Source organism: Pantherophis guttatus, chromosome 7, assembly GCF_059756535.1.
Source record: "Pantherophis guttatus breed Tessera chromosome 7, ASM5975653v1, whole genome shotgun sequence".
Taxonomy (NCBI): Eukaryota; Metazoa; Chordata; class Lepidosauria; order Squamata; family Colubridae; genus Pantherophis; species Pantherophis guttatus.
Window position 1 is genome coordinate 1,484,980 of NC_142069.1, and position 23,499 is coordinate 1,508,478.

General features: G+C 46.2%; 2 protein-coding genes across 4 annotated transcripts; both read right to left on the bottom strand.

The window, feature by feature from the left end:
• Positions 1-2,593: 2,593 nt before the first annotated feature.
• On the bottom strand, positions 2,594-8,961 carry LOC117656803 (C-type lectin 1). 2 transcript variants are annotated; one of them, XM_034404980.3, is made up of 6 exons: positions 8,908-8,961; positions 8,427-8,500; positions 7,188-7,285; positions 5,486-5,626; positions 4,455-4,569; positions 2,594-2,827 (listed from the first exon to the last, which is right to left on the bottom strand). In XM_034404980.3, the coding sequence occupies exons 2-6, from the start codon at positions 8,482-8,484 to the stop codon at positions 2,721-2,723; spliced, it is 519 nt and encodes a 172-aa protein (XP_034260871.3). In that variant the 5' UTR covers positions 8,485-8,500; positions 8,908-8,961; the 3' UTR covers positions 2,594-2,720. The 2 variants fall into 2 exon arrangements, with proteins under 2 accessions (XP_034260871.3, XP_034260872.3); XM_034404981.3 differs by having other exon boundaries at positions 8,872-8,955.
• Positions 8,962-15,190: 6,229 nt separating this feature from the next.
• Positions 15,191-18,775, bottom strand: LOC117656802 (lithostathine-1-beta-like). Of its 2 annotated transcripts, none has more exons than XM_034404979.3 (6): positions 18,726-18,775; positions 18,075-18,152; positions 17,576-17,682; positions 17,227-17,370; positions 16,253-16,382; positions 15,191-15,601 (listed from the first exon to the last, which is right to left on the bottom strand). In XM_034404979.3, exons 2-6 carry the CDS (start codon positions 18,139-18,141, stop codon positions 15,528-15,530), a joined length of 522 nt encoding a protein of 173 aa, XP_034260870.3. In that variant the 5' UTR covers positions 18,142-18,152; positions 18,726-18,775; the 3' UTR covers positions 15,191-15,527. The 2 variants fall into 2 exon arrangements, with proteins under 2 accessions (XP_034260870.3, XP_060545284.2); XM_060689301.2 differs by having other exon boundaries at positions 18,718-18,770.
• Positions 18,776-23,499: the final 4,724 nt, after the last annotated feature.

A 23,499-nucleotide genomic window follows, 5' to 3' on the forward strand; every position in this document is an offset into this window, starting at 1 on the left:
TGCTGACTGGCCCCTGTAATCCCTGCAGGCAGCATCCTGATAAAACAGACATGGGGTGGGATGATGGGCTGAATCCAAGAAGCTCTTTTCCGGTTGTTGAGTTTTCCAACTACCATTTGGACGCCTGCTGTGGGAGATTTGGGGATCCCTCTTAGGAGCCCCGAGATTGTGAAGAAAAGGCATCTCGGTTGTCTCTCTCCACTCCATGGACTTTAATTGGCCTTCAGGATGGGCACCTCAGGAAGGTTCCCCTAGCAAACATTCTCCCCTGCCAACTAAGTCCAGAAATTGCCGCCCCCTGCCCAGTTACACCCTCATCCCTCCTGGGTGGTGAAAGGCTCTAGGACAGAGGTCTTCAAACTTGGTAGCCTTAAGACTTGTGGACTTCAACTTCAACCAGCTGTGCTGGCTGGAGAATTCTGGGAGTTAAAGTCCACAAGTCTTTAAGCTGCCAAGTTTGAGGACCCCTGCTCTAGGATTTTAACTATTAGGTGGGTCCGGGCAGTGATTGACAGGGGGACATTTCCGGTGGCTTTTAAGAAATCCCTGGTTCACCTCCTCTTTTAAAAAACCAACACTTGATCCCACCTGCCTGGGATCCCAACTTTCCTCCCGTTTCCAACGTCCTCTTTTTAGGGAAGGTTGTCGAAAAGGTGGTGTGGCCTGGCAGCTCCAGAGGGTCCTGGATGGAAAAGACCCCTTCCAGTCAGGATTCAGGCCCAGTTATGAGATAGAAAGAGCATTGGTCACAACTGATGATCTCTGGTGTGAGTGTGTGCTGTCCCGTTCACGCACATACACACCATGGGTGTAAGGAATCTTTATTAAGGCTTCTGAGCCTGAATTGGTATTCCCCAGCAATTCCCTGTGCCAGCTCAACCCCAATGAGTTCCGCAGGCTACTCAAATGGAGCCAACACTAGTCCTCAAGGCAAAGGTGAGCCCAGTCCACTAGGCAAAGGCAAGGCCACAGGGCAAGGCAACAGTCAAAGAGACACGATCTGAAGTTCAAGGCAAGAACACACAGCAATGAAATGGACATGTTGTTCCCAGCATCATTGCCATCTTTTGCCACCGTTTAATGACCCCGTAATCCCTTGAGGGGTGCAGTCGGGGCAACTGAATGGAGTCAGCAAAGTGTTTACTGGCCGGATGCCCTTCCTGTTGCCAATTCGGAGTTTTGTTCAGCAGATAAGTTCTCATTGTGCCCAGAGAGAGAAATAGCAACCTCTGCCTAGGATTGAACTCATAGCCTCCTGATTGTGAGGCCAGAGCTCCACCTCTAGGCCACCCCACCACTCAGCATCATCTCCATCTGTCTGCTGTGCTAAATAGTCAGCTTCTGGGCAAGGCTGCCTCCTTGCAACGTAACCAGGCTGACCCCTCTTTCAAGCCACTCCACCATCCCGCTCACCCCCAGGCCCTTTTGAGCAGGATGGTGCATTCATGCCCGGAGTGGAGGTTGCAAGCACCAATCAGCTTTGGAAGCAGGAAAGGGGGTTCTGAGGACCAACAGGTTCTCAACCCTCCAATTAAAATGAGATGGACATGAGATGGGCTGAGTAGAGAGGGTCTCCGCCTTTAAATTCCTGGGAGTCCATCTCAGCGAAGACCTCACCTGGAAAAACAACACAATCCAGGTGGCCAGGAAGGCCCAACAGGCACTCCATTTCCTTACGGTCTTGCAAAAAAATAAAGTGGGACAACACTTTATTCTGGAAGGAAAATAAACACTTCCATCTGGAAGGAGATATAGAGGCATAGGCAGCCACACAAACAGGCTGAAGAACAGTTTTTAACCGTGGGGAGTCAGACTCCTGAATGGAAAATAACTCTACAACATAGTACGATTGACTTGCGGGGCCAGCGGGACGTGCAATAAGTTTACACCAGGGGTGGGTTCTAAAATTTTTTATTACTGGTTCTGTGGGAGTGGCTTATTTTGTGAGCATGGCTTTGTGGTGGGGGGGGAATGTGACTGGGTGGGCATGGCCAACTTTTTTTTTTTCACTTTTAAAAGCATTTTTTCTACAACCTCTTGCGGAAAAAAATGCTTTTAAAAGCCTCTGATGATCCCAGCTGAGCCGCGCAATCATCAGAGGCTTTTTTTTACTTTTAAAAGCATTTTTTCGGCCGAAGAGGTTGTAGAAAAAATGCTTTTAAAAGTAAAAAAAAAAAAAAAGCCTCTGATGAGGTGGGCGGGGTAAGTGAGCAGTGACTGGGCCGTGGACCGGATTGGGGGCATGGCCAGCCAATGTTATTACCAGTTCTCCGAACGACTACAAATTTTTACTACCGGTTCTTGCAAACCGGTGCGAACCGGGAAAAACCCACCACTGGTTTATCCAGTGCAATAGGACTGGGTGTTTGTTAGTAGGATTCACTGGGATAGGGATTTTTAGTTTTAGTTTTTTTTTTTTGTCTTTTACTGTGAGTTGTATTGTGTTGGGGTGGGGGTGCACGAAGGGAGGCTCAGCCGATCTCATTGTACACACGTTGTACTCTGACAACAAAGGTTTGAATTTGAGAACACTCGGGGGGTCCTGAGCTTTGGATCTCCACCGTCTCTGGATATCCAAAATAATCGAGGCCAGTCATGCTAGAGAGAATTTATTTGACCTTCTTGAACATCAGGAGGAGCAAACTCAGATCCAAGCTACAGAAAGCATCCATGAAGCGAAGAGATGCAGAGCAGAGATTTCAACAGGAAGTAGGACTTCATTATTTCCTGTTTGGAGGATCCAAGACGTTCATCTCAGTCTTTGGCTGGAACTTGCAGACAAAATTGTGCCTGGACCCACAGTCCTGATCGTTCCACCCGACGTAAACTGGGCACCAAAAGAGAAATTTAGATCACCTTTTGCAGTGACTCCTGGAGAGTCCCAGAAGATCCTTTCAGGGGCTCCGTCCTCCCTCAGTTGAAGGAGGACCTGAAGATACCACGGGTGGAGAACTGATAAAACGGGCTGGGGGTTCAGCAGGGGGTCGTGACCCAGATGACTTACCTAGCCACCCAGTTTCTTTTGTCTATTTTTAAATTTAATTTAATTTTTTTATTCATTTGTATCCCGACTTTATTAATTTTTACAAAGAACTCAATGCGATGAACATATCCAACGCACCTTCCTCCTCCTCCTCTTTTTGCCAGAACATCAACCCTGGAGGTGGGCTGGCCACAGGGAGAGGGCTGGCCTGAGGTCACCCAGTCATCTTGAGTGCCTCAGGTGGGACTAGAACTCACTGCCTCCTGGTTTCTAGCCTGGTGTCTTAGCCAGTAGACCAAACTACCTTTCAGGCTGTTGAGGCATGTGTTAATATTTCTCTTCTACACACACAAAATGTATAATTGAGCTCCATCTCACTGCAATGGGGGGGTAGAAGATTGATATATATCTGAGCAAGCAAATGAAGAAAATGCCAGGCGTCCTGTGACAACGATGGCCTTTCGGAAGAAGGTTAAGATGGAGCTTCTTAGTTTAATTAGGAGCTGATGGTCCTGTGATAAGCATTACTACTGTAATTCTCTCTACATGGGGCTCCCCTTGAGGAGAACCTGGAGGCTTCAACTGGTCCAGAATGCGGCCACGTGGGTGATTATGGGGGCGACATGGCGCTCCCATGTAACACCTCTCCTGTGCGAGCTGCACTGGCTTCCGGTGGTCTTCCGCGTGCGCTTCAAGGTATTGGTTCTCATCTTTAAAGCCCTCCATGGCTTAGGGCCCAGGTATTTACAAGACCACCTTCTGCCACCGATAACTTCCCACCGGCCAATACGCTCCCACAGAGAGGGTCTCCTCAGGGTGCCGTCGGCCAAGCAATATCGACTGATGACCCCCAGGGGAAGAGCCTTCTCTGTGGGGGCACCCGCCCTCTGGAACGAGCTACCCCCAGGAATACGACTGATCCCGGACCTCCGTACTTTCCGTCGAGCTTTGAAGACCTTCCTATTTCAGCAAGCCGGGCTGGCTTAAAATTTTAATGGGTTATTTTATGGGTAAGGGTTTTAAATTTTTGGGACGCCAATTTGATTTAATTCTGTTTTAATTTATTTTAATTTTTATATTGTGTGTATTTTAATCTTGGCTGTTCATCGTCCTGAGTCCTTCGGGAGAAGGGTGGTATAAAAAATTTATTATTATTATTATTATTATTATTATTATTATTATTATTATTATTATTATTATTATTATTATTATTATTATTATTATTATTATTATTATTATTATATTTTCATGTACAGCTCCACTTCCATTTTTAATGGTGTGCCCCATGGACGTGTTGTCTTCCCTTGTCTGTACAGGGTGTCGGACTGTGGCAACTCAGAGCTCTGAGAGGTCAACAAAAGCCATCGGTGGCCAAGGGGTCAGGATTGCCGGAAGGGTCCTCTTTGGGTCTTCATTGTGAGAAGCGCATCCTCCGTGACTTAACACAATGTGCACCATCACATTGACTTACGTGACCAGGCTGACAGCACAACACAATACTCCATGTTTGCATGGTTGTTGGGCTCTCCTGGCATCCAGGATTTGTAGCTGAGCTTGGAGCCATCACTCCATTGCCAGGTGCGTTTCTGTAATGAAAGGGAAGCTCTGTTAGCCAACTGAGGAGGGGGCTCTGACTCTGCAGGGGCAGAGAGGGAAAAGCTGGCAGGTTCCAAAGGGCAGACTAGAAGACCTCCGAGGTCCCTTCCAACTCTTTTATCCTGGTATTATTCCAACTATTCTGGTGGCAGCCCTGGAAGATACTGACTGATCTCAGGAAGATAAATAGGGTTGAAATCAATGAATCCTTGGGTGGGAGACTACCAATAAATCCCTCCCCCCAGGTCTATAGGTTACAGTTGGTAATGGAAAAGCACCATTCATTCATTCATTCATTCATTCATTTTGATGAGAGGCAGGACCTACTCCTCTGTGGTTGCCAGAAATGAATATTTCTATTCACAAAGTCATCAGGAGCTGAGCTCAACTCCAGGGAAGTTTCCCTTCTTTGCATATGATCCAGCATTTTTTCAAGAACTGAGAATGCAACAGAGCAGAAGACAAGAGGCTGCCGGTAACAGAAATGGGGAATTTTCTGCATAAAATAAAAAAGGGGGAAGGAAAGAACAGCCTTCCTGGGCCAGGCAAAAGAGTTCCTCAATTAATGGCCAACCAGAGTTTCAACCCAGTTTAGAGCCCATCCAAGGGGCCATAAAGAGGAAGGGGGCTTTGATGCTGAGATGGGGGGGCAGGGCAGGATCCATCCCTTTAGGGGTGGGTGGGGGGCTTTAAAGACATCCGTCAGTTCTTCAACTGGGAAGGAAGGATTATAGTAAGAGGAGAGAGAGACCAGATGGGAGTCAGTAAAAGTTTTCTATTTTTATTTTCCAAGGCGAGAACATTCCGGAGAGAGATCTCTGCCTCCCGTTGGAGGATTCCTCAATAAAACCCATCAGAAAAACAGTCAAGATAAATCCATGAAGATTAACATCGGAAAGGACTTACTTTCTGTGGGTCGTTCAGTCCAATCCAGACACTGGACCGGGGGCTGGCCCCGTGGGAGGCCAGCCCGAACATGAAAGCTGCTTCTGGTTTGCTGTGGATGGAGGCGAGGTGGCAGTCTTTCTGTTGCTGCAGGCAGAATCTCTGGGGGGGGGGAGAGATGAGAGAGAAAGAAACCTGGTTAGTTGAGAAGCAGGTATGCGTGTTTGTTTCTCTGAGAGAAGAGCAAGGATTTGATTGCATGGTACCTGGCCGCCATCTTGATTTCGTTGACACCCACGGTTGGAACATGGTTTTTGAACCATTCCTGATTCAGCTTCATGAGTTTCTGACCCCCACCCCCACCCCACAACACCCCCCCCACTTTAGCAAGGCCCTTAGACTGAACCCAGGACCAGCCTTTTGGGTAGTGGGCTCTACAGACCCCACCTGCTTCCTGTCTGCGGAGCCCCCTTGGGCTCAACAAAGGTGTTTGGCCACCTCCAAAATTTTGTAGTTTCCAAGAGAAGAAGAAGAAAAAAAACTTTGCAAAATTTTGGAGGTGGCCAAACGCCTGCCAGCTTTAAGCATTTGGGGAGATGTCCAAGCCAGCTACTTTTTAATGCATCCTACAATTCATGCACGTTCAGGCGTCTACCAGCTGTTTAGAATAACAGTATCACAGAATTGGAAGGGGCCTGGGAGATCTTCTAGTCCAACCCCCTGCTCAAGAAGAAGAGGAGACCTTATACCATTTCAGATAAATGGTTCTCCAATCTCTACTTAAGAGATGGGAGCTACTTAGGGATGGAGCCCCCACAACTTATGGACAGAAGCCGTCGCACTGATTGTGTTCTCTTTCATTTTAGGTTGCTTCCCTTCTTGATTCGTTTCCATCCATTGTTCAAATATCAGGGAGTATTTTAAAACTTAGGTTTAGCGCTCGTCTAAAATGCTGCTATTACACTACTCATTTAGAGTAGCCCAAGAATTGGGTGATGGGCTTAAGGGAGAGGTTGCACAATGTTATCCCCCTACCCCCACCCCCCACAAAGCCTCTCACCTGTCAATCTTGAAATAAGTTTTGACAAATGTCTAATCCCCTCATCTGACTTCTGTCAAAACTTGCTTCCTCCTCCCTCCTCCCTCAACCAAACTGAGAGCCAACTAAGAGCCAGGAGTCTGTGAGTTCTAGTGGGCGAAACAGGAGGATGGACTACCTATTATGCGTGTTGGTCATCTTGAGTTATTTGTAAAAAAAATAATAATAAAGGTGGGATAAAAATACATTTAAAAAGAAAACCCAAAATAAGGAGGGGCATTGGTGGAGATGGATGGCAGGAGGGAACAAACCAGGAAAGTTGCAAATCCCTGCCCTTAATTGACCCCATAGTCTACCCATAAGGCTGCTGCCACCTACCCATCTTGTGCCCAGAGGTAGGGGAGGAATTGGCAGCCAGGGGCAGCCAACATGATCCTGGCACCGTTTCCTGCTGGCTCAAAGAGTGGAGAAGGGAAGCTCAAACGGGCTCAGAGGAAGAAGAGTCCATAGAATATCTGCATTTCAGGCTATCCCAAAATGTTGATCTTTGCTACGCATGCAGGCATCCAGCCTTGTCTCCCTCCACCAGCCCAGCCAGAGGGGTCTCTGGGGGTCTTCCAGGCTCTGCTTGGACTTCTCCTCTACCTGGGCTAAGAAATTCACAGGCACACAAGCACTACTAACCTCTGCATCGTTCCAGGTCACGGATCTATTGAAGACCTTGTAGCAAAACTCGTTATAGGAGGCCCAATCGGAGGGGCAGTGGTGATCAGCTCCAGCTCCTGTGCGGGAGGAGAGAGACCCCAATGAGAAGATGGCCAGGAGAAGAGGAGGAAGTGGAGACAGCTGGGTCTGCAGAACATGCTTGACCTGCTGAGTTGCAAACATCTTTGATGACAATAAATATCAACTGACTTGGAGCTGCATTTGCAGATTGTCCAAACCTTGGTTAGAGCTAATCCTGGTTCATTCCCTGGAACCTCCATATCTTGTGTGACTCTCTCCACTTGGGTTGCTTTCTCAATCAATGGACGGTGCAAAGTCAGAAAGGAACCTCCAAGAGTCAGATGAACCTTTGCAGGCCTCAAGTCCCAACTGACCCAAATTGCTCTAGTGGTTAGAGCACCTGGCTAGAAAGTGGGAGACCAGGAGTTCTAGTCCTGTCTTAGGCACGAAAGCCAGGTGGGTGGTTTTGGGCCATTCCCCCCCCTCTCTCTCTGTGCCCAACCCCCCTCACAGAGTTGTTGCTGTGTGGAAAACAGGAGGAGGAAGGTATGTTGGATACCTTCACCGCCTTGAGTTCTTTGCAAAAAATAATAAAGGTGGAATACAAATAAATAAGTAAAAAGTATGAAGCTTCCAAAGCCAGTCAGATGTAGCAAAAATCATCCCCACTTTGGTTGCAACCTATCCAGACTACTGAAATGTACTTTTTGTGGGGCTGCCCTTGAAAGCCTCCTGAAATTACAATTCCTGCGGAAGGCAGCAGCCAGGCTAAAGGCTGGTGCAAAGCAGGGGGATCAGGTAGGTCTGCCCTAAAGGAACTCCACTGGCTTCCTGGGTACCCCCAAACGGCTCAAGCCCGAAACCCCTGAATGGCTGATTATTTGTGGATTGCTACCCACTGCCCAGGAGAGGCCCTTCTGAAGATGCTGCTCCTCTTGTGTGGGCCCCATAGAGAGCAAATCCTAGCATTCAACGTGTAATGATCAAGACCCCTTGGATTTTTGCCAAGGGTTTAACTTATAATTCATTCTCCATTTCAATCCTGTTCATTTTGCTTTGGTTCTGTATCGTTGCAGAGTCCTGGGTCTTGGGGCAAAGAGAGAAGGATGCTGGGGGGGGGGGGTGTCAAATCAGGAAGGGGTCTGAGGTGCAAGATTGTTGGTCTCTCGGGACCCCAGAGACCCCGATGGAACTCACCACTGAAGGAGAGGGCCACGACCAGCAAGCTGAAGCTCATAAAGATGAATCGCCCCATGGTCTCCTTTCCTTTCCTGCAGAGAAGAGGGGAGAAGGGGAAAGGAGAGTGAGACCCGGGGAAAAGCTCCCTCAGGAAGGAGACCTCACATCCAACCGAGGACCAAGCTGGGAATCCCAATTTTTTGTTTGCCCAGCTGGACATAATTTCTCCCTCCTTGGTCACCCAGCAGCCTGGGTGGGGCACAGTGAATCCTGGAAAGTCTCTCCCGTCCATCTCTTTCTCTTCCCCAGAGATCCCCCCCAGAGACCCCTTGCTCCCTGCCTCCTGCAGATCCCCTGCTGGAACATGGACACCAGGTGCAGCCCCCTGCAAGAGGTCCCTTCAGATGGAGAAAGAGACGCAGAGGGGATCTGATGAGGGGATGAGGGGATGAGGGGATCGCACCTTTCAGGTGCCCACAGGTGGGAGAGCCGCACTCACCTGTCCTTTTGTCTCCACAGGTAGCAAGTCTGCTCAGTGGCAATTCCAGGCTTCCCTCCTGCAAAGGGAAGGGAGGCCTTTATAGGCAAGGAAAGGCAGGGGTGGGGGGTGGATTTCTTGGGGAGGGGGAGTGGAGGGAGAAGGAAATTGCTTCAGAAGGGAATTTTTGGTTTAACCACAAGGAAGTAGCACAAAAGAACTTTTATCTGACAGGATTTACCTTGTGCCAGGATAGATCTCACACAGAAATCCGGCAATTTGTAATAGTCCCTGAGGCCATCCAGTCCAGCCCGTGCCCAGCACCTGAGACACATGGCTGCATACACATGGCTACACACACAAACACACAAACACATACACACACACACAGGGCATCTGGGTCCTGGGGCTGCTGTTGTCAGGTTGATTTTATCTTTTTCTGAGTGAGATTTCTCTAACTTTCCTTCAGGACCTGCAGGGATGAACAGCTCCCAGCATCCTCCCCAGGGGGGGCTTCGCTCCGTTCCCACAGTAGGCCAAGAAGTCAACCCGGGTTAAGAAAAGGGAACGGATGCTTCATTCACACAATCTGCTGAATGAGTGGCTGTGTTATGGAATGAAAGACTGAAAAACATTCCTGGGTCAGCCAGATACAGTTTATTGCGCAGGTTCAGAGCCAGATTTGTACCTGAAATTCTGAACCCCGGAAAGCTCTGATACAACTGCTTATATATGTTTCCAAGACAAAGGGTTTGGTGAGCACATGCATTTTTCCATATATGGTTAACATACACTTGTTATATGATAATTGACACTTTCTAATTACTAAACCATTATTGTCTAGTTTATAAGATTATCTTTAGCTAGACAACCTTCCTTAGTTCTGTAATTACTAATACGGGAGATTTATTGCTGTCCTTAGGTAGTAAGTAACTCTTCGTAACATACATGTCCTTGTGTCTTTGACAGTGAGGCCCCTTAGATGTTTTCCATACGGCTGTCCTTCCGTGACAGCTAGGCCTCATCAGAAGATATATTACCAATAATGGGATTTAGCTGATTTTTAATCTAATCTCCAAACAAGCACATTTCTCCCTTATAATAATGTGAATAGAGAGGGTCCTTTAGTGTTCATGTAACTGATCCTGTATGATTCCCACTTTGTTCACATTAGCTGAGTTTTCAAGGAACGCCGAGGCACACAACTGTTTTCACTGAGTCCCCCCTGCAAACTCCCTACAACACACTTTAACACAGAAACATAGAAAACTGACAGCCAAAAAAGACCTCGTGGTCCATCACAATTTATGTTATGTTATTTTATTTCTTAATTTTTTTCAGATGATGGACATGTCTTTATCCCAGCCATGTCCAAACTCAGTTTCTGAGGATTGGGCCCTCTGTGGTTGCAACTTTCGACTGCTCTTTCTGTGAAGTCCGACTTTCTAACATGGCTTTCCAACATCCCTCCTGTCCCTTTGACTTCATGCCTCCAGGTTCTTCTTGTGTTTTGCTGAACCCAAGGACTTTCCCACATCAGCCCTTTAATTTGGGACAGAATTGGACCGCCTTTCTGGATTTGTACAGCCGCCACTAAATGAAACCCTCCATCCTGGCTTCCTCTGCATGACACCTGAAGCCACAGAAGAACAAGCCAAGCATTGTGGCTTGTGTTAAAAAGAGGTAGGGATGTTTCTCACAGCTGATCAACCCGTTGTCTGAATCTAGCAGGGGTTTTGCTGGTGTGAGAGGCTCAGCATGGTCCCTTCTCGGGTTTTAAACTCCTTTCATAGGGAGCAGCTCATCTTATTCATTGATTTCTTCCATTTTTAAAATGTTCAACGCCGGTCCCTGGAGCCTCCCAAAGAGAGAGCGCCACAAAGCATCGACAGAAAGTGCCACAAGCCAAAAGTTTCCTCCTTCCCTTTGGAAAGGAAACCAGGAAGGAGAAGGAGAAGAGAGGGGAGAAGGAAGCAAATTCTTTAAACAATGCGAGGCTGATTTGGTACGGTCATCAAATGCCTTTCCCTCAAAACTTTGCTCAATCCATATTGCAAAATGTTTTACATAAACCCCCATTATCTTTATGCACACACACATTTGCAATCCTGTACCTGTCAACATGAGAACCTTCGTGTCGTTTCTGCTTTGCTGTCTCGCAGCCTCAAAGTGACGGAACAGACCAAGATATGGACCACTGAAGCCGAAGGACCCTGAAGCTGAGGCAGATACCCTTTGCCTGGCCACTGTCTTCTGCCTTCAGAGGCCCTGAGTCAGGAGCTCTTAGCCAACTTCCACTCAGGCTCCAAGGAAGCAACACTCACATCTGTCTCTGTGGTTGTTAAGTATTTATTAGTTTGTCAAACATGTACAAGATAACAGGTATAAATGTAAACATGGATATGAACGAAAGAAATGAATACAAATAAATGGGGACAGTAGGACAGGGACGATAGGCATGATGGTGTGCTTATGCACGCCCCCTTTACAGACCTCTTAGGAATGGGGTGAGGTCCACAGTAGACAGTCTGAAGTTGAAGCTGTGAGGGTTTGAGGATGTAACAAAGGACTCAGGTAGAGCATTCCAGGCACTGACCACTCTGTTGCTGAAGTCGCATTTTCTGCAATCAAGTTTGGAGCGGTTTACCTTGAGTTTGTATCTATTGTTTGCCTGTGCATTATTGCGGTTGAAGCTGAAGTAGTCATTGGCAAGTAGGACATTATAGCAGATAATTTTGTATACTGTGCTTAGATCGGACCGCAGGCAGCGCAGTTCCAGATTGTCCAAGCCCAAAATTTCAAGACGAGTAGCATAAGGGATTCTATTATGAATAGGGGAGTGGAATACTCTTCTCGTGAAATACCTCTGGACTTGCTCAATCATATTAATGTCCGATATACAGTGTGGATTCCAGGCAGACAAGCTGTATTCGAGAATTGGTCTGGCAAAGGTTTTGTATGCCCTAGTTAGCAATACAATGTTACTGGAGAAGAAGCTTCGCAAAATTAGGTTAACAAGTAATGCCTTTTTGGCGATGCTGTTGCAGTGGGCTCTGGGGCTTAGATCTTTTGAAATGAGTACTCCTAGGTCCTTGACAGAGTGAGGGTTGTCTACGAAGTCGTTTCCGTCCAACTTGTATTTGGTGTTCTGATTTTTATTGCCAATGTGTAGGACAGAGCATTTATTAGTCGGGATTTGGAGTTGCCAAATGTGTGACTATTCTGACACATGGTCGCTTTGTAGGGTAGTGGTATTGTCAGTGGTGTTGAATAATTTTACGTCATCAGCGAAGAGGACGCAGTTGCTTTTAATATGCTCGCATAGGTCATTAATGAAAAGCAGAAAGAGAGGGGGTCCTAGAACGCTGCCTTGGGGGACACCGCTGTTAACTGGTGCTGGATTTGAGAAGGCCCTCCCTATATCTTGACTACTTGTTGCCTGTTTGACAGGAATGTGGCTATCCACTTGTGCAGGGATCCAGAAATGCCATAAGAACTTATGCCATAAGTGAATCGAGCAGCTACTATGCAGTGGTGGGTTGTTACCGGTTCAGTCCGGATCTTGTGAATCGGTAGTAACAACGGCGGGAGGCTCTGCCCACCTGCCCGGATGTCATCACAGATGCTCTGCGCATGCTCTGTGCAGAAGTGCCGTGTGCGAGTGAAGCAAGTGCTCCAGTTGTGAACCAGTAGCAAAGGTAAGTGGAACCCACCCCTGCTACTAAGTGAATGCGGCTTCCCCCAAGACTACACGAACTTGTGGTTTTATACAAATAAATATATATTTCACAACTCTATTTACAGTATTAGTATGTAGGGAAACAATAATGATAGAATATAAAATACTGATATACTAGATTTAGTAAAAACTTGTTGTTAGGAAATGGTCATTGCCTAACTAGTTGGCCAGGTAATATATAAGCCAACATTATATGTTTATAGTATGAATACGTATAATATAGCTTTAAGAGTATTGCTGAGTCATTCTGCATCCTGATCGGATGAGCTCTGTAGCAACTGTATTTAAGGAGAGCTTGATTGTGGTCAGTGTGGACATTACACCATATTGTTACCTGCTGCTATGTTGTAGATATCTTTGATCTCTTTACATGGTCAATTTGATCATGGTTTATTTATTACTACTTTTATGAACTGTTTTTATATTGTTCCTGAATGATTCATGTATTGTTCTATGAACCGGTAAGAAGTTTTGTATCTCTGGATTGATTATGCATGGCTAAGACTTGGATTGGTAAAGGGAGTATGATTTTGCTTTGCTCTATAAGTAAACTACTTTAAAAACCAGTTTGTATGCAGTTTATTCACAACTACTCTCAGCACCGTTTCCGTGCGCAAAACTCTACGCTCTGCTTTATAACCATTCCTGGTTATCTTACAACTATATCCCTAACACTTGTTATTCTGTAACCATTAGGTTCCTGTAACACATATATTGTGCCTTTGTAGTTGTATCACATATAATATTCCTTTATATTTTGTTGCAAACATATTGTTATTATCTGGTATCTGTCAAACGTATGTCCCTGCCATTTGACCTGAACCCATATCAATCTTCCTGTTTTTCTTGTGCCATCTAAGAGCATGGTACGTGTATCTCAGTTGGAACTGCAGACATCATCCGAGGGATAATTTACACTTCAGCCCTAATTTACACCTTTGATCTGTGTAAGCTCGTTCCTTGCAGAACCAGGGAGCCAAATGGCCAATTGAAAAAACAAAGGAATGCTCAAGGAAGAGATAAGGCTAATTGGGAGGCTTCTATTCCTTTGCAGGGCAACAGGGAATGCACAAACCTAAACTAGGAGGCCAGAATTGGGTATTAAGATGATGCCTGTGAAGGTATAAAAAGGACGCCATACCTTCCCCAAGGTGTGGCTGTCTCCTCACATGCATTGTATCTGTATGTTCTGGATATAGTCCCACCCAGTATTTTGTTTTTGGCCATAAATAAAATCTGCTTCTTTTTGCAAGCCTCGTCTTGAGTCTCTCTCTTTGGCATTCTGGTGACTCAAGTATATTTTGGGACCTTACAATTACATCATGAGGTAATTCCTCAGGTAAATCAGAGAACAGTATTCAGAGCAAACACACAAGAAAAAAGGCGGGAAAACAAGGAAACTCCCCCTTTACACCCAGCAGCCAATCACAATGCAGATTGCCTCATGCGGGAGCCAGCATTCTCCAATCAATCAACTTCAACCGTGTATTCTTGCCCATTGTACAATTTACTGTTCCCGCTATTAAATAATTTAACAAATGGCCCCCCTCCAGAAATTGTGTGTGCTCCATCACTGGAGGCTTTTAAAAAGAGACTGGACAATCGTTTGTCTGAAATGGTGTAGGGTCTCCTGCCTAAGCAGGTGGTTGGACTAGATGACCTCCAAGGTCCCTTCCAGCTCTATTCTGATTAATTGACTGGTTTCAAGGAATCCATTTTCGTCAACAAACTTCCCTTCATTGGATGCATAGAGATGGTTGACTCCTAAGAAAGAACAGTTGAAATATCTATCATTGCATTACTTGCAAAAATAAGGAGAAGACGGGAAGCATTGCTGGTGAGAAACAACTTTTATTCAGCAGCTCATTTTGATAGAAGTGAATGTTTGTAACTCAGAGAAGCAAGCTAGGAGGAATTTGACAAGAATTAATCAGTGGAGCAGCTTGCCACCAGAAGTTGTGGGTGCTTCATCACTGGAGGTTTTTAAGAAGAAATTAGACAACCATTTGTCTGAAATGATGTAAGGTCTCTTGCTTGAGCAGGGGGTTGGACTAGAAGACCTCCGAGGTCCCTTTCCTGATATTCTGTTATTCTATCAGATGCAAATGAGGATCCAGAACAGGTCGACTTTTATTTGCATTAAATTCTCAGAAATCTCAGGATAGCTGTGATGCATGAGATTGGGGGGCTGGACTGAAGCATGGCAGGTAACCCCCCCTCCCCAATCAGTTTGAGGTGACAATCAAATTGCCACCCAGGTAGACACAGGAATCGGTTGGATTTCGCAGAAGAGTTGCTTCATCCAAGCCGATTCAATCTCCCCAATAGAGCAGGTATTTCAACTCCCCCCAAAATCCCAGGACCACCCTTATGCCTTTGGGCTGATGGCTTCAAAGTGCTTTGCAAACCAAGGTCTGGGGGTCACACTGACTCCCCCCCCCCGAGAAGGGTGTGTAGCTGTGTTCGCATCTATTCTCTTGGCAGCCAAATAAGGGCCAAAGAAATCTCCCCTGGCCAAAAGAGGAAGGACCTTTCCCATTCTAGTTGAGTAAACCCAAGACGCAGTTTGCTATTCATCTATTGATTTATTTGTTCAATTTACATGCAGCCAAGCGTCCCAGGTGACTCTGGGCAGCTTTCAGTAGAAGGGAAACACAGGTACAAACATCTTAAAAGCATTGAGGTTAGCAACCATCAACAATGAGCAAGAACCGCAGGAGGGCGAGGAACTTTGCACCAGGGCACACCAGAGAAGTGAGGTTGGTTGTCCGATTGGGAGGAAGACGGACAAGGAGGGTCAGGAGGTTGATCTCCCGTGGAATCGGGGTGCTGCGGAAGCCGCTGTAGATGCTCCCCAATGAGGAAGAGGCCGTCTGCTTGTCTCCTCTGTGGCTGGTTAGGCCTAGAGGGTAGCTTTGTACTTGCAGATGGAGGGCAAGACACTGTGACAGGTGAACTGCGTCCACCTGGCTGAGTCTGGAAGGGAGAAGGGCCAGAAAGGCTGTTAGACTCGGAATGAAGAAAGTCATCATTTTAGTTGATTGAAGGGTGCCATTTAGGGAAGGAGGCAGGGGGAGGAAGAAAAGAAGGGAAGAAGGGAAGGAATGAGGGAGGGAAGGGGAAGAAGAAAAGGAGAGGGGAGGGGAAGAAAGAAGGGGGAAGGGAGGGAGGGATGGGAGGGAGAGGGAGGGAGGGACGGAGGGAGAAAGCAAGGGAGGGTGGGAAGAGGAGAAAGGGAGGGGGAGGGAGGAAAGGAGGGAGGGAGGGAAGGAAGGAAGGGGGAGGGGGAGGGAGAAAAGAAGTGAGGGTAGGAGGAAGGAAGGAGGGAGGAGGGAAGGGAGGGAGGGAGGGAAGGAAGGAAGGAGGGCAGAAGAAACGGAGGGAGGGAGGGAGGGAGGGAGGGAGGGAAGAAGAGGAGGGAAAGAAGGAAAGGTCAGAAAAATGGAGGAAGCCTGGAGGGAAGGAAGGAAGGGGGGAAGGGGAGGAAGAAAAGAGGGGAGGGGGAGGAAGAAAAGAGCGGAGGGGAGGAGGAAGGAAGGAGAAAGGAAGGGAAGGAAGGAGGGAAGGAGACTTCCAAGGGGGTCCCCCTCCCTCCACCCCTTTTTCTGTAGAGGGACTGAGACGCACTTCCTGGACTCTGGATGTTGGCGACGGAGATGCACTGAGAGCTGGAAGCGGTGCTGCTGGGGGCTCTGTTGTCCCAGAGGGAATCTCCTGGGGTGTAGCTGGTTGCGTCACTCCATTGCCAGTTGAGTTTCTATTGAGGCAGAAATGGGACATTCATTGAGTCAAGCATTTGTTTTATTTTATTTTATTCTATTCTATTTTTATTTCCCCAGCCTCGTGCCCTCCAGATGTCTGGCATCATCCACTGTCCATAGGTTTGTTTGGTGGCAGGTGAGAGAATCAAAGACAGTTTGTTAAGGAAACTGTTAGATCGGCATAAGGACATAACAGAAACATTGTGTAGGCTTCGTTTTCTCCTCCCCACAATGTCTCACACACACTGAGGTCACTTCACAGAATAAAGTGGCAGAAGACAACCTCTCCAGGGAAAAGTGGGCCTCCAGAAGTTGAGGGGGCTCCATCCCTGGAGGTTTCTAAGAAGCAACTGGACAACCATTTGTCTGAAGTGCTCTAGGGTCTCCTGCTTGAGCAGAGGGTTGGACTAGAAGACCTCCAAAGTCCCTTCCAGCTCTGTTCTTCTATTATCTTTGGCGAAATGGGTGGCTAAAAAAATTGATTAACAAATAACTCAATGAAAAATGGAATCTGACTGTGGAGAGGTCTCTTCTTCCCACCTGGAGATCTTAAGGGCACCAAGAAGGATCTCTTAACTAGATTGTGGACTCATCTTCTCATTCCCATCAAGGAACGTCCTCCTCCCCAGTCAGTGCCGTCCCCAGATATTGGCCTTGGGGGCTGCCCAGAACTCCCCACTGGCCCAGAGCTGATCCCAAAGCCCTAAAACCCTCTGTGGCCTTCCACGGAGGATTGGGGAGAGGAAAGAGGAACGCCAAGGCCGTGGCTGGAGTGGCTGGTGGTCTGTGAGATGAAGCCACCTCAGAGGGATCCCAGACCACCCACAAAGACATGCCTACATTGTTCTCTTGCACAGCGTGCATCCCAATCCAGGCATTTGTGGCGGTGCTGGTGCGCCTGATGTGGGAGGAGACAATTCTTTCCTCAGCAGCAGTCCGAAAAGTGGCCAGGTGGCCTCCACTCCTCAGGTGTTGGCACTCAATCTGCAGACACAAAGAGAAAGAATTGCAGAATAAGAGAGTAACTGAATTCCAGAGTAACAGAATAAGAGAATAGCAGAATGATAGAACAGTGGGTGGGGGGGAAGCCTAAGGATCCTTGCAAGATTTTGCCATGAGAGCCAATCTCAGTTAAGGGGGATTCTGGTCTCCCTGACGGGGCTGACAAAACTTTGCCTATCACACTGACCTCTGCGTCGTCCCAGGTGAGGACCCTATAAATTGGGTGATAGCATTGCAGTCGATAATAAACGGCCTGATTGGGACACTTGGCTCGAGCCTGGATTTTGGGTGATCCTGAAGGAGACATAAGAACCATCGTTAGAACAACTGCTTTGGAGGGGGTCTCGTCTTCCAGCCCTCCAGATGAAATGGAGTCCAGGTCCATTCCAACAACACCACCTCGGCCACCTTTCAGGACAGTCAGGAAGACGTTTTTCCAGCTGCCAAAGCTGCATGCATCTCCCCTGGTGCCCAAGCACCAGGAGGGAGGGCACGTGAAGCTTTGCCCCCAAATGGCATCGGCTGGGCCTCCTTCAGAGGACATGGAGGGGGCAACCAAGCTCTGCAGAAAGAGGGCAGGTAGACAGGGCTCCATCTCCCAGCTTCCTTCCAACTGTCCTCCAACTCCTGATATTGGCCCCCTGTGTTGTCCACTGGGCTGGCTTAATGGTGGGACTGGCACTCACCTTCCCCCAAGGAGCTCCCAGTCAAGCAGGCCAAGAGGCAGAATCCCCAGAAGGCTTGGCGTCCCATCCTCTTGCTCTCTTAAAGCAGACAAACACAAGCACAATAAGTGAGATGGTCCCAGAAGATCTTCATGGTGCCACCAGCAGAAGGCCAAACAGAAGGTGGAAGAGAGATGGAGCTTTAGGACCCCCTTAGTTGGGGCTGGATGCGGAGAACCAAGGATGGGCAGGAGAAGATCTGAGTTGCCCTCCTTCTCCCCACCACAACCTTAGAGAAAAATTCCATGTTTGGTGGTTGTGGATGATCCTAAAATGGTTGTGAGTGACTTCCTAATGTGAGGATTTAATGACTGTAGCAACACTATTCCTTCCTTCCCTCCCTCCTTTGTTTTTGCCTTCTCCTTCTTCTCTTTCCATCCTCTATCCTTCTCCTTCCTTCCATCCATCCTTTCTCTCTCCTTTGCTTTTGCCTTCTCCTTCCTTCCTCTCTGCTTCTCCCCTCTCCCTCCCTCCCTCCCTCCCTCCCTTTTCCTCTTTCCTCCATCTCCTTTTCTTCCTGCTTCTCCTTCCATCTTCCCTTCAACTCCAAGAAAGGCAGAAGACCCAATCGCAAGATGATGGAGAGGCAGGAAAGGATGCCCACCTCCTCACCTCTGCTGCCTCCTGCTAGATGACCGCCTGTGTTCTCTCTTCTCTCAAGAGTGTCCGATCTGCCAGGCCCCTGAGCTATTTATAGGGAGTGGGGCAGCAATTCTGCAGATGCAAGCAAGTAATCTCACCCAGGGCAAACAGCAATTTGAGACTTTGTCCCAGTCACTTGAGGAAAGCATTCAGGAAATAATTCTCCGGGGAAATGAGAGAAATCCCATTCTGGCTGGGATTTGGAAAAAGCTGACAGATTGGTGATAAGGCCAACCTTGAACTTTTGATCATAATCATAATCAAAAGTTTATTTGTCAAGCATATATAACAGGTAAAAGTCTAAACATAATTTGAATACATGAAAAGAGTCAGAAAAAAGGAATATTAGGACAGGGACAGTAGGCACGCTGATGCACTTATGCACGCCCCTTACAGACCTCTGAGGAATGGGGTGAGGTCCACAGTAGGCAGTCTAAGATTAAAGTTTTGGGGGTTTGGGGAAGAAACCACAGAGTCAGGAAGTGCATTCCAGGCGTTGACCACTCTGTTGCTGAAGTTGTATTTTCTGCAGTCTAGTTTGGATTGGTTTACCATGAGTTTGTATCTATTGTGTGCTCTTGTATTGTTTTGGTTGAAGCTGAAGGAGTCATTGGCTGGTAGGACATTGCAGCAGATGATTTTATGTACTATGCTTAGGTCAGATTGAAGTTGGCGAAGTTCTAAATTGTCTAAGCCCAAAATTGCGAGTCTGGTGGCATAAGGTATTTTATTGCAGGTAGAGGAATGGACGACTCTTCTCGTAAAATATCTCTGGACTCTTCTCAATTGTATTTATGTCCAATATGCAGTGCAGGTTCCAGACAGATGAGCTGTATTCAAGAATTGGTCTAGCAAATGTTCTGTATGCTCTAGTTAGTAGTACAACATTACCAGAGAAGAAGCTATGCAAGATTAGGTTAACAACTCTTAAAGCCTTTTTGGCAATGTTGTTACAGTGGGCTCGGGCACTTAGATCTTTAGAAGTGAGTACTCCAAGGTCCTTGACAGAGTGAGGGTCATCTACAAGGTCATGTCCATCTAATTTGCATTTTATGTTTTGATATTTTTTTTGGCCAATGTGCAAGACAGAGGATTTGTTGGTTGAGATTTAAAGTTGTCACTTGTTAGACCAATCTGTTCCATTTTCTTTACGCTTTTCCTTCAGCAACCCTTTTGAGACAAGCTCTCTTTTGGGGATAACACATCTTTATGGCTGGGTGAGAAATATTCTTTTCCATGTCTCCATATCTGTTCCCTTGTCCAGGGGGAAAGAACCAGGGGTGAAATCCAGAAGGTTCTTACAGGTTCTAGAGAACCGGTAGTGGAAATTTTGAGTAGTTTGGAGAACTGGCAAATACCACTTCTGGCTGGCTCCAGAGTAGGGTGGGAATGGAGATTTTGCAATATCCTTCACCCAGGAGTGAGGAGGGAATGGGGATTTTGCAATATCCTTCCCCTGCTACGCCCACCAAGCCATGCCCACAGAATCGGTAGTAAAAAAAAATGGATTTCACCACTGGAAAGAACCTATTTTTTACTCTCAGTTTTGATAAACCTGGCTTTAAAAAAATAATCTACAGGGATTTATCTAGGCAGTCTCCCAGAAATAATAGGGTTGGGCAGGAAGAAGACAAAATTACCGCCTAGGATCTTGTCCAAAACGTAACCCATTAATGAATTGGAGGCAAGGAATGCAATAAAATTACCTTCATAATCCAGAAAAAATGAACTAATCCAGAAAAATTGACAAATACACACACACAGAAACTCACATACACACATGTAACCCTCGACTTAACAACAGTTCGTTTAGTGACCGTTCAAAGTTGCAGCCAAAAAGTGACAATTTTTCACATGACCATTGCAGCATCCCCAAGGGTCACATGACCAAAATTCGAACACTTGGCAACTGACTCATATTTGTGACGGTTGTGGTGTCCCGGGGTCATATGATCCCCTTTTGTGACTTTCTGATTAGCAAAGACAATGGGGAAGCTGGATTCACTTCACAACTGTGTGATGCACTTAGCAAGTGAAAGGTCATAAAATGGGGCAAAACTCAATTAACAGCTGTCTCGTTTAGCGACCGAAATTTTGGGCTCAATTGTCATACATTTAGGATTACCTGTATCTACATAAACACATACATATACAATAGTGGCCAAAATTGTGCAAACCTTTTGGGGAAAGTGTATTTTCTAAAACTAGCTAATAACACCACTTTTTTTTAGAGTAGTACCATAAAATTATATATCAATGGAAAGATAATTGAATCAAGAATGTAATGCAATAACTTTTATGAAGGATTGCTATTAGAATAGCAGTTACAGTGTAAAGAAGAAAAATGAAACACGTAGAAAAAAACGAGATATGCAAAAATGATCCCCACGTCAGTTAATCCTTAGTTGGGTAACCTTTAGCATGAATGACAGCCTTACAACGTCTTCCCATGGAGTGAACCAAGTCTTTGAGTTCTGCAGCTGTTATCATGTGAAACCAAGATTGAATGATGGCTTCTATTAACTGGGTTTTATTGCTGGGTTGCTTCTGACTGGCAAGTTTCTTTTGTTGGCTCTATAGATTTTCCATTGGGTGAAGGTCTGGGCTATTCCCAGGCCGTTCCAGCAGTGGAATAGGATTATCTTGAAACTCCCCCACAAAAAGTGTTGTTATTAGCCAGCAAACCTCACAAATACACTTTTCCCAAAAGGTTTCCACAATTTTGGCCACTACTGTACCAGTGATGAAATCCAATTTTTTTTACTACTGGTTCTGTGTGTGTGGCTTGGTGGGACTTGGTGTGTGTGACAGGGGAAGGATACTACAAAATCCCCATTCCCTCCCACTCCTGGGGGAAGGATATTGCAAAATCTCCATTCCCACCCCACTCTGGGGCCAGCCAGAGGTGGTATTCGCCGGTTCTACGAACGACTCAAAATTTCCGCTTCCGGTTCTCCAGAACCTGTCAGAACCTGCTGGATTTCACCCCTGTACTGTACATATAATAAACACACACAGTGTATATTTATTTAAAAATATTTCACACGAAAAGAACAAATGTCAACTTGATAAATGAAACTTGATAAGAAGAAAAGTCCAGCGTGTTCATGTCTTTAGAATACTTGAAGATGATAAAAAAAAAAACTACCATAAACTGCAATAATGTGAAACTCAAATGAAGAAATAATCGAAGGAAGAAACATTCTGCAGATTCATACAGGCACATGAATCATAGGTCAAGAAACTGGAACTCTGGGGATGAATATTCATAGTTCAAAAAAGTTCAAAGAAAACATGGATAATAATGAAGTCATAAACCTCGCAAGAGGATTGCAGAATGATAAGAGAGCTCATTAGAACAGTATTTGTCAAAACATGACAACAAATTTGACATCATTGCAAACTTGACAACATTAAGACCTGTGGACTTCAACTTCCTCAACTCAAGTATGCATCATAATTTTTTCAGACTGGGCTATTTTTAAAAAAATATCGTCGATATTATGACTTTTGAAACAGTAACATTGCCACGGTGCTTGCAAATGGTTGTCACCAGAAATTTTCAAGAAAAGATTGAACAACCACTTGTCTGGAATGGTATATAAGGAGTACTGCTTTGGGCCGGCGGTTGGACTAGATGACCTCCACGGTCCCTACCAGTCCCATGATTCTATGATTTTTTTTTTAATGTATCTGATCATAGTGCAGAATTCTGAAGGCAACCTTCAGCTTGCCTTCAGAAATTGTGGGTGCTCCTTCACCGGAGGCTTTCAAAAAGAGTTTGAGCAACCATTTGTCTGGAATAATATATAAGATCTCCTGCTTGAACAGGGAGTGGACTAGAAGTCCTCCAAGGTCCCTTCCAACTCTACTATTATTATTTCTATTCTACTCTGCTGTGCTCTACCCTACCCTACCCTACCCTACCCTACCCTACCCTACCCTACCCTACCCTACTCTACCCTACCCTACCCTACCCTACCCTACCCTACCCTACCCTACCCTACTCTACTCTACTCTACCCTACCCTACTCTACCCTACCCTACCCTACCCTACCCTACCCTACCCTACCCTACCCTACCCAATCCTATCCTATCCTATCTTATCCTATTCTATTCTATTCTATTCTATTCTATGTGTATTTCATAGAACATAGAACAATAGAGTTGGAAGGGACTTTGGAAGTCTTCCAGAAATCCAACCACTGCTTGAGTAGGAGACATCATTTCAGATAACTGGTTGTCCAATCTCTTCTAGAAGCCTCCAGTGATGGAACACTCACAACTTCTGAGAGCAATCAATTGGTTGATTGCTCTCAGCGTTAGGAAATTTCTCCTTAGTTCTAGGTTGCTTCTCTCTTTGCTTATAGTATCGAGAAATTGGTACTTGCAATGGAATGCATGGGTGACCTTGGTGAAAGGGTGGAAGAGATGTTCCCTAGGAAATCACTAGAGAAGAAAGATAGGAGCCTTCAGTAGCTTAATGGTCAGAGGAAGAAACTTAAAGAGGATCCACCTTTCTCTCTCTCTCTCTGTCTCTCTATCTGTCTGTCTCTGTCTCTCTCTCTTTCCTTGGGTTCAGCAAAACAGAAGAACATGGAGGTCAACAAACATAAAGTCAAAGGGACAGGAGGGATGTTGGGAAGCCATGTTAGAAAGTCGGACTTCACAGAAAGAGCAGTCGAAGGTTGCAACCAGCATCTAGCACAGAGGATGGGCCAATCCTCAGAAACTGAATTTAAAC

What these genes read in the sequence shown, in the direction of transcription:
- LOC117656803 (XM_034404980.3), bottom strand. Translation starts at nt 8,484, where the DNA reads ATGGGGCGATTCATCTTTATGAGCTTCAGCTTGCTGGTCGTGGCCCTC. An exon ending in GACTGAACGACCCACAGAAA is followed by an intron (nt 4,570 to 5,485) that starts GTAAGTCCTTTC and finishes CTTTCATTACAG; the next exon opens with AAACGCACCTGGCAATGGAG. An exon ending in TGTGCTGTCAGCCTGGTCAC is followed by an intron (nt 2,828 to 4,454) that starts GTAAGTCAATGT and finishes TTTGGTGCCCAG; the next exon opens with TTTACGTCGGGTGGAACGAT.
- LOC117656802 (XM_034404979.3), bottom strand. Translation starts at nt 18,141, where the DNA reads ATGGGACGCCAAGCCTTCTGGGGATTCTGCCTCTTGGCCTGCTTGACT. An exon ending in TCACCTGGGACGACGCAGAG is followed by an intron (nt 17,371 to 17,575) that starts GTCAGTGTGATA and finishes TTGTGTCTGCAG; the next exon opens with ATTGAGTGCCAACACCTGAG. An exon ending in ACGCTGTGCAAGAGAACAAT is followed by an intron (nt 16,383 to 17,226) that starts GTAGGCATGTCT and finishes CTGCCTCAATAG; the next exon opens with AAACTCAACTGGCAATGGAG.